This window comes from Procambarus clarkii, chromosome 84 (assembly GCF_040958095.1).
Source record: "Procambarus clarkii isolate CNS0578487 chromosome 84, FALCON_Pclarkii_2.0, whole genome shotgun sequence".
NCBI classification, from domain to species: domain Eukaryota; kingdom Metazoa; phylum Arthropoda; class Malacostraca; order Decapoda; family Cambaridae; genus Procambarus; species Procambarus clarkii.
Genome location: NC_091233.1, coordinates 16,309,571 through 16,320,477, shown reverse-complemented (window position 1 = coordinate 16,320,477; position 10,907 = coordinate 16,309,571). Strand labels below are relative to the sequence as shown.

At 45.3% G+C, this 10,907-nt stretch overlaps 1 protein-coding gene across 1 annotated transcript in view; it reads left to right on the top strand.

Annotated features, from left to right (window-relative positions):
• The first annotated feature begins 2,472 nt into the window (after window positions 1–2,472).
• Window positions 2,473–10,907, top strand: part of LOC138358510 (uncharacterized) — a 20,861-nt gene continuing 12,426 nt past the window's right edge. Inside the window, exon 1 of the mRNA XM_069316485.1 lies at window positions 2,473–4,076. Coding sequence (XP_069172586.1) covers window positions 2,624–4,076 — 1,453 coding nt within the window. The 5' untranslated portion in view covers window positions 2,473–2,623. The remainder of the gene's footprint in view (window positions 4,077–10,907) is intronic.

Sequence of the window (10,907 nt, the reverse complement as noted above, 5' to 3'; positions counted from 1 at the left end):
TATATATATATATATATATATATATATATATATATATATATATACCTCAAAGACCTCACCTATATACACCTGTCTCTAAAATAAACACCTCAGCCACGTTCATCTTTCCTTAAATTAAAGACCTCAGCCACATTCACTTTACCCTGAAATAAAGACTTTAGTCACATTCATTTTTCCCTAAAATAAAGACTTATGCAGCAGCATTTCCTCTATACTATATCCTAAAGAAAAAAAAGTTAATTTTATCCTCTCTATCATTAAAAATTCAACACCATAAATATTTAAACATACGTTAAACACGTACAAATATAAACTAAAATCTTTGCATTGAACTTAAAATAGACCTTAAAAAGCTCTCCCTGCGATGGTTGTCTTGTATATAACATTAAAGATTTCCATCTGTTCCTTACACACTATTAAAAGTACTCCAATAAACTTGATAATGAATATAAATTAGGCAACCCACACCTTCTTGTGTAGTTAAAGCTTAATAGAGACTTTTTCACTCTATTTCTCTTCATCTTCTCTGTGGGATGCCTTTTTAAAGCCCCTTTCTCCATTCTTAACATTTCTTTCTCTTCAGTTTGAGAGATTATAAGAAGAAAGACACAACAGACCTTTAAATGTTTAATGTAAACAGCAAAGCCTTGTCTGTTTACAGACAAGGCCTTAATGTCTTGCCTTAATGTCTTATCTTGCCTTAATGTGCAGAATTACAGGAAACCTTTCTGTGTCTCTCTTATCTCTTTCGAATTGTCGTCTATTCTCATCCATCGTAAAAACTTAAGCTTAGCCCTCCTTTTGTGCTTTAATGTTAAAAAAAAACATTAAATGCTGTTGCCTTTTGTTTCCTGACCGAAGCTTCTCCAACTTTTTCCCCTTTCCCGTCTCCTGTCCCATGTCTCACACTCTTCGTGCTTCTAAGGTGATGCTGACAAAGCAGGGTAGTCGGAGGCCCGCCTGGAAAAAATAAATCACCTACGCCGATGGCAGGAAGTCGGAGGCCGGCCTGGGAAATAATAATTGCGTCAGTATGAGGTAGTCGGAGGCCTACCTGGGATAAAAATCTGAAATTTGTCTTTGAGTTGAGAGATATCCTCTCCAACTGGAGACGGTATCTCCAGTTTGGAGATATCCTTTGGTGGATGTTATGAAAAACAATGAAATGTATACTGGAAGAAAGCAGAGAGGTAGAGAAAATGAAAGTGACGAGGGAAAGGGGGATAATGCTTCCTACCTCTTGTAGTGCATTGGATTTCTTCCCTCCAAATTCCGTCCCACCTGCCATGCTAACCTCCCTCCCCCCCCCCCCCCCCCCCACCAACCTTCCCACCTCCTCAGCAAGTAGGGTTCCCGCCCTTCTATTGGTCGAAGTCTTGACGTGTGTAGTTAGTATAGTGTTGAACACCCTCGTGAGTGTGTCTCGGTGCTCGTCTCGCCCGACACCACAACCACTCCAGGCAACTAACTCTTTGCTGGACTCTCTCAACACTACTCGTGTTCTCTCTAGCACCAGGAACAGTGCCTGGTGTTCTCTCCAACACCAGGAACAGTGCCTGGTGTTCTCTCCAGCACCATGAACAGTGCCTGGTGTTCTCTCCAGCACCATGAACAGTGCCTGGTGTTCTCTCCAGCACCATGAACAGTGCCTGGTGTTCTCTCCAGCACCATGAACAGTGCCTGGTGTTCTCTCCAGCACCATGAACAGTGCCTGGTGTTCTCTCCAGCACCATGAACAGTGCCTGGTGTTCTCTCCAGCACCATGAACAGTGCCTGGTGTTCTGTTCAACACCATGAACACTGCCTGGTGTTCAGCTTACACCAGTAGACTCGCCTATGTGTGTAGCAAGCGAGCCCTGAGGTGACACCTTACCCATGGTGAAATGAGAACTTGGTGCTTCCTGTGTGGTTGCTGGTGGATTATTGTGATCCCTGCCTTCCCTCCCTTAATGTCAGGACCCCCTTCCCTTCCCCTCCCTTCCTCCCTTAATCACGTATACCCTCCCTACTCTCTCGTGTACCTTCAACAGGGCGCCTGCAACATTGCGTCGCTTGTGAGGCGCTGTTACAGGCGCGTCGGGGATTAATATTGCGAGGATTAGCGTGCAGCGTGAGAGGGCATGTGCTAAGGGGGGCGGGGGGCGGTGTGGTGCATAGCATGTGTCACACTTGCGCCCCCCACTCCACCACCACCGGTGGCGCCTACCTGGCTTTTGGAGGGTCGTGGAGGGTTCCCCCTTCCCCCCACATACCCCCCCACACCCCCACCGGCGTCTCCAGTGGTAGCATGTAGTGTTGCCATCGTGTTCGTCCAGCGTGCTATTGATCGACGGTGCTTTACAATGGCTGTTGTGAACATATTCTTGTGTGTTCTCCCCCCCCACCACCACAACCCCATCACCCCTCCCCATTTTCAGCATATATAAAGCATGCAACGTTGTCCTAACGTAATATTTCTGTTGAGTTCCAGGTTCTGCCCCTCCCCCATTTTCGGTGGAGAGAGCCACTACGAAACATTTGAGACAGTGTTGAGTGACTTGTGCGTGCGGCCATGCGTGTGTGTGTAGCTTAGCTGTAGGTGTTAGTGGCCGTGCGCTGGAGCGATGGCCATGCGGAGGTCGCCATGCACCATCGGCGGAGTAGCAGCCTGACGGGCAGTGCCAAGGTGTCTGATACCCCGGTGCCCGCCGCCCAGGCCAGGCCTAGGCCGCGCCCACCCCAGAAGGCTTCCAGTCTCGACGTGGTGGACCATGGCGGTGCCAGCCTCGAGGAGGGCGAGGCCTCGCGGCGGGGGCGCTCAGAAAACCTGGCACAGGCCGCCATTTCGGTGGCCCAGAGTGCCTACGAGGCTCTGGAGAACCGCAGCGGTGCCATCTTCCAGCGATTCGACGACTCGATGGACGAGCTGGAGAATGGCCCGCTGGTGCAGACGGCGAAGGCGACTGTTCAACGAGCCGCCATCGTCATCGAGAAACCGGTTGGGAAGATTAAACAGAGCCGGTTTGTAGAGGAGGTGAGCGGCGTGTTCACGGAGATCGAGAACACGGAGGTGGTGCAGGCGGCGAAGGGCAAGGCCCGCCAAGCATACATGTACGTGGAGCCCATCAGCGAGAAGATCCTGAGCCGCGTGGGCAGCCTCGACGCGGACGAGGAGGACGAAGTGCAGTTCGTCATTCCCCCGTCGATGCAGAGGCCTCCGGGTAGGCCTATAGACGCCTCGGCAAAGTGTAGGCCTATATTTAGACCCTATGAGCTAGATAGTAAACGAATTAAAATTGACCCTAGTCAGTACGTCGCAATACAAGAGGAAGTTCCTGAAATTCATGTTTCAGGTGAAGATGGAAGACTTTCCGTCCTGTCTCAAGGTAGTGATAATTTGCTCAAGGTCAAAGCTGCTGACCAAATCAGTATAGTGTCCGCCACTGATTCTGAGAGACAATACGAGATCGTGCGTCCTTATAAGCTGTATCGGACTCCTCCTCTTGAGCCTCCACGGCACAAAGAACACAGACGCTCCTTGCAAGTGAAATTATCCCATAGTGGCGTGAAAACTTCCCTCTTAGACGAGAACTCTGAAACGCGTAGTTTACTTGGCGATAAAGAAGACTCGTGCCATTGTAGTAATGGCGCGAGGTCAGTTCGCTTCTCCGACGATGACCCCAAGTCATCGGAAGGAGGCAAGAAGGACAACAGCAAACTGGAGGGCAACTCTGCTTCAGCCACGGCGGATAAGCAGACATCGGCCAACTTGGGGGTGAAGAGACTCGTTGATGTGTGTGAGCGACGGCCCGCGCTGAAGGACCCCTCCAAGACCCTGGCGGTAGACAAGAGGAACTCCATGCTTGACGAACCTGGAGAAGACGAGCCTCTGGTACCCATTGAGTGTCTTGAGGGCTCCAGCATCGCCAAAATCAGGGAGAAGATGAGGGAATTCAACTACAACATCGTCTGCATCAACGGCAAGACTTTCTATGTGCCTAAGTCGGTGGTCAAAGAGCCGGAGACGAAGGAGGTTTACGGAGGAGCCTCGACTTTCTTCGAATCATCTGAGACAATAGACTGGAAAACTGTCAAAGGTATACATTTCATAACTTTTCTGCTAATAAGCCATGTGATATTTAATTATTGCTCACTCGCATGTATTGAAAGCAATTGTTTTTGTAATGAAGTGTTACTTAATATAATCGAAAGGATTAGACCAACGATTCTTGCACGAATCATCTATACGTTTGTTGTGTTTTCCCCGGGGAGTAAGTGGAAAAGTTAACTCTCCAGAGTAAATTTTGCACATTCAACGGGCCTGACGCGTTCATTATAGGACAAAGTTTGCTAAAATAATCGTTTGCCTCCTCGAAAGGTGAGGGAGAATGAATGCACATGAGCAAAGTTAGCTGTGTAGTTTCTATACATGTGCGATGAGATAAACCCTCATCACATCCATGTGGAATATACATTACTATTTTTGCCCATATGTCTTCACTCTTGCCTGTCTGTGGAGTTAAAACACCAGATATCCTCTCCCTTCACACACACACACACCAGATATCCTCTCCCTTCACACACACACCAGATATCCTCTCCCTTCACACACACACCAGATATCCTCTCCCTTCACACACACACCAGATATCCTCTCCCTTCACACACACACCAGATATCCTCTCCCTTCACACACACACCAGATATCCTCTCCCTTCACACACATACCAGATATCCTCTCCCTTCACACACACACCAGATATCCTCTCCCTTCACACACATACCAGATATCCTCTCCCTTCACCCACACACCAGATATCCTCTCCCTTCACCCACATACCAGATATCCTCTCCCTTCACACACATACCAGATATCCTCTCCCTTCACACACACACCAGATATCCTCTCCCTTCACACACACACCAGATATCCTCTCCCTTCACACACACACCAGATATCCTCTCCCTTCACACACATACCAGATATCCTCTCCCTTCACACACATACCAGATACCCTCTCCCTTCACACACATACCAGATATCCTCTCCCTTCACACACATACCAGATACCCTCTCCCTTCACCCACACACCAGATATCCTCTCCCTTCACACACACACCAGATATCCTCTCCCTTCACACACACACCAGATATCCTCTCCCTTCACACACACACCAGATATCCTCTCCCTTCACACACACACACACCAGATATCCTCTCCCTTCACACACACACCAGATATCCTCTCCCTTCACACACACACCAGATATCCTCTCCCTTCACACACACACCAGATATCCTCTCCCTTCACACACACACCAGATATCCTCTCCCTTCACACACACACCAGATATCCTCTCCCTTCACACACACACCAGATATCCTCTCCCTTCACACACATACCAGATATCCTCTCCCTTCACACACACACCAGATATCCTCTCCCTTCACACACACACCAGATATCCTCTCCCTTCACACACACACCAGATATCCTCTCCCTTCACACACACACCAGATATCCTCTCCCTTCACACACATACCAGATATCCTCTCCCTTCACACACACACCAGATATCCTCTCCCTTCACACACATACCAGATATCCTCTCCCTTCACACACAAACCAGATATCCTCTCCCTTCACACACAAACCAGATATCCTCTCCCTTGACACACACACCAGATATCCTCTCCCTTCACACACACACCAGATATCCTCTCCCTTCACCCACACACCAGATATCCTCTCCCTTCACACACACACCAGATATCCTCTCCCTTCACACACACACCAGATATCCTCTCCCTTCACACACACACCAGATATCCTCTCCCTTCACACACACACACACCAGATATCCTCTCCCTTCACACACACACCAGATATCCTCTCCCTTCACACACACACCAGATATCCTCTCCCTTCACACACACACCAGATATCCTCTCCCTTCACACACATACCAGATATCCTCTCCCTTCACACACACACCAGATATCCTCTCCCTTCACACACACACCAGATATCCTCTCCCTTCACACACACACCAGATATCCTCTCCCTTCACACACACACCAGATATCCTCTCCCTTCACACACATACCAGATATCCTCTCCCTTCACACACACACCAGATATCCTCTCCCTTCACACACATACCAGATATCCTCTCCCTTCACACACAAACCAGATATCCTCTCCCTTCACACACAAACCAGATATCCTCTCCCTTGACACACACACCAGATATCCTCTCCCTTCACACACACACCAGATATCCTCTCCCTTCACACACACACCAGATATCCTCTCCCTTCACCCACATACCAGATATCCTCTCCTTTCACACACACACCAGATATCCTCTCCCTTCACACACACACCAGATATCCTCTCCCTTCACACACACACCAGATATCCTCTCCCTTCACACACACACCAGATATCCTCTCCCTTCACCCACATACCAGATATCCTCTCCCTTCACACACATACCAGATATCCTCTCCCTTCACACACACACCAGATATCCTCTCCCTTCACACACACACCAAATATCCTCTCCCTTCACACACACACCAGATATCCTCTCCTTTCACACACACACCAGATATCCTCTCCCTTCACACACACACCAGATATCCTCTCCCTTCACACACACACACCAGATATCCTCTCCCTTCACACACACACCAGATATCCTCTCCCTTCACACACACACCAGATATCCTCTCCCTTCACACACATACCAGATATCCTCTCCCTTCACACACACACCAGATATCCTCTCCCTTCACACACACACCAGATATCCTCTCCCTTCACACACACACCAGATATCCTCTCCCTTCACACACACACCAGATATCCTCTCCCTTCACACACACACCAGATATCCTCTCCCTTCACACACACACCAGATATCCTCTCCCTTCACACACACACCAGATATCCTCTCCCTTCACCCACATACCAGATATCCTCTCCCTTCACACACACACCAGATATCCTCTCCCTTCACACACACACCAGATATCCTCTCCCTTCACACACACACCAGATATCCTCTCCCTTCACCCACATACCAGATATCCTCTCCCTTCACACACACACCAGATATCCTCTCCCTTCACACACACACCAGATATCCCCTCGGACGTGGGTTCGATCCCTCGTCACGGCCCTTGTGGATTTGTTCATTTGTTCACGAGATATGCTCATTATAAGCGTCAAACAAACTTTGGAGAGTTTTCACTTATATTCAAAAGTGTCAAATCGTAAGAAATAGTGAAGTTTAATGCAAGAATCATGGATCTAACCTTTTGGATCATATACAGTAAAACATTATTAGAACAACTGCTTCCAATATAATTAAACACGCACACACACGCACACACACGCACGCACGTGTGTGTGTGTGTGTGTGTGTACCGTCGCCAAAGTTACCTACCAAGGCGACTTTATCATAAACATAGCATTATATATGTTTTCAATATATTAAATTATGAATTATTTAAAATATTTTTATTTATTTGATATGAATGTATTAGAAGCCAATGCTAGTGTAGCAACATTACCAAGCATATATATGTGCAAATATCTCAAATTATATCAAACTCCGCCCAATGTAGGGAAAAACAATGCAAAAATCAATTAGTAATTAATATTATCAATATTATATAATTTTAATTATTATTTGTTTGAGAAAATGAAAAATACTTTTTTCTCACACTAATATTTTTTAACTAGGCCTACGTAGCAGATTTACAGACTTTGTTAATTAGGCCTAAGTAGTAGTATTTATAAAGCTGGTTATTTAGGCCTAATAACAGGGTTTATGGAGATTGTTAATTAGGCCTAACGAGCAGGACCTTGCCAACCGGCTCATTAGGTAGGAAGGTACAGATATTGTCATGTAGGCCTAAGAAACTTGCTTAAGGAAACTTACTTAAGGAAGCAGAGTTTCAGCTTACTTAAAAGGCCACTTTTTGTATATGTTATTTATTGTTTTTGTCGAAAATTAATTTTTGCTAAATGAAAGGAAGAAATATTTTGCAATAGTCTTTACTAATATAGTCGTAGTTTCACCAACTCCGGGGCAGAGTTTAGGATATATTGACTAACTTAAGGTAAATAAGTTTGCTAAGTTAGATTTGATGCAACTTTCAAACTTTAAATAATATGCAAATTAAAATGAAAATATCTGGCAATCGCTAAGATAAATAATAATAATAATTTTCAAGAAAATTTGAATTGTAACTACTTGTGACTACTGTATCTTCACAGTTGTGAAGGTACAGTGTACTGTAACCACCTCACGGAACTGTGTACGTTTAGGGGTGATCCTGAACGTCATGGGTTCGAATCCTGGTTGGGTCATTTAGAATTCTTATGGCTTGCGCATTCCAGCAGTCTTTGTCATATATATATATATATATATATATATATATATATATATATATATATATATATATATATATGTCGTACCTAGTAGCCAGAACGCACTTCTCAGCCTACTATGCAAGGCCCGATTTGCCTAATAAGCCAAGTGTTCATGAATTAATGCTTTTTCGACTACCTAACCTACCTAACCTAACCTAACTTTTTCTGCTACCTAACCTAACCTAACCTATAAAGATAGGTTAGGTTAGGTTAGGTAGGGTTGGTTAGGTTCGGTCATATATCTACGTTAATTTTAACTCCAATAAAAAACAATTGACCTCATACATAATGAAATGGGTAGCTTTATCATTTCATAAGAAAAAAATTAGAGAAAATATATTAATTCAGGAAAACTTGGCTTATTAGGCAAATCGGGCCTTGCATAGTAGGCTGAGAAGTGCGTTCTGGCTACTAGGTTCGACATATATATATATATATATATATATATATATATATATATATATATATATATATATATATTGGTGCTGGCAAAAGCAGTTAGTGCATGCTAGTTAGGTCAGTACTTCGTATGTCATAATACTCTACTTCTATGAATTTTATATATAAAACCTTCAAACTAAACTAAAATATATATTAAAACTCTTAAGTTCCTCTTGTTTTATACCATTCTTTTTTATATATAAAGTTTCCCATATAAATATAAAACTGTAACTCAGCAAGAAAAAGGTTCTTAAATGTCTGTGGAAATGTGACTTAAATGTAAGTCTTTGGAGAGTTATTTTCCTTTTGGGAGTAAATGAATGAACAGATGATATGATCTGGGCTTTTATTCCTCTGTATTGTTGGTGGATAATATATATATGTGTGTGTGTGTGTGTGTGTGTGTGTGTGTGTGTGTGTGTGTGTGTGGGTGTGTACTTACCTAATTGTGCTTGCGGGGGTTGAGCTCTGGCTCTTTGGTCCCGCCTCTCAACCGTCAATCAACTGGTGTACAGATTCCTGAGCCTATTGGGCTCTATCATATCTACATTTGAAACTGTGAATGGAGTCAGCCTCCACCACATCACTTCCTAATGCATTCCATTTGCTAACTACTCTGACACTGAAAAAGTTCTTTCTAACGTCTCTGTGGCTCATTTGGGTACTCAGCTTCCACCTGTGTCCCCTTGTTCGCGTCCCACCAGTGTTGAAAAGTTCGTCCTTGTTTACCCGGTCGATTCCCCTGAGGATTTTGTAGGTTGTGATCATGTCGCCCCTTACTCTTCTGTCTTCCAGTGTCGTGAGGTGCATTTCCCGCAGCCTTTCCTCATAACTCATGCCTCTTAGTTCTGGGACTAGTCTAGTAGCATACCTTTGGACTTTTTCCAGCTTCGTCTTGTGCTTGACAAGGTACGGGCTCCATGCTGGGGCCGCATACTCCAGGATTGGTCTTACATATGTGGTGTACAAGATTCTGAATGATTCCTTACACAGGTTCCTGAACGCCGTTCTGATGTTAGCCAGCCTCGCATATGCCGCAGACGTTATTCTCTTTATGTGGGCTTCAGGAGACAGGTTTGGTGTGATATCAACTCCTAGATCTTTCTCTCTGTCTGTTTCATTAAGTACTTCATCTCCTATTCTGTATCCTGTGCCTGGCCTCCTGTTTCCACTGCCTAGTTTCATTACTTTGCATTTACTCGGGTTGAACTTCAACAGCCATTTGTTGGACCATTCACTCAGTCTATCCAGGTCATCTTGTAGCCTCCTACTATCATCCTCTGTTTCAATCCTCCTCATAATTTTTGCATCGTCGGCAAACATTGAGAGGAACGAATCTATACCCTCTGGGAGATCATTTACATATACCAGAAACAGTATAGGTCCAAGGACTGACCCCTGCGGGACTCCACTTGTGACGTCTCGCCAATCTGAGACCTCACCCCTCACACAGACTCGTTGTCTCCTGTTGCTTAGGTATTCCTCTATCCACCGGAGTACCTTCCCTCTCACTCCAGCCTGCATCTCCAACTTTCGCACTAGCCTCTTGTGTGGCACTGTATCAAAGGCTTTCTGACAATCCAAAAATATGCAGTCTGCCCACCCTTCTCTTTCTTGCCTTATTTTTGTTGCCTGGTCGTAGAATTCAAGTAACCCTGTGAGGCAGGACCTGCCATCCCTGAACCCATGTTGATGCTGTGTTACAAAGTTCCTTCGCTCCAGATGCTCCACTAGTTTTTTTCGCACAATCTTCTCCATCAGCTTGCATGGTATGCAGGTTAGGGACACTGGCCTGTAGTTCAGTGCCTCCTGTCTATCCCCTTTCTTGTATATCGGGACTACGTTAGCTGCTTTCCAAGTATCTGGCAGTTCCCCTGTTGCCAGTGATTTGTTATACACTATGGAGAGTGGTAGGCTCAGTTCTCTTGCTCCTTCCTTTAGAACCCAAGGGGAGATTCCATCTGGGCCTATAGCCTTCGTCACGTCCAACTCTAGTAAACACTTCCTTACTTCCCCACTGGTAATCTCAAACTCTTCCAG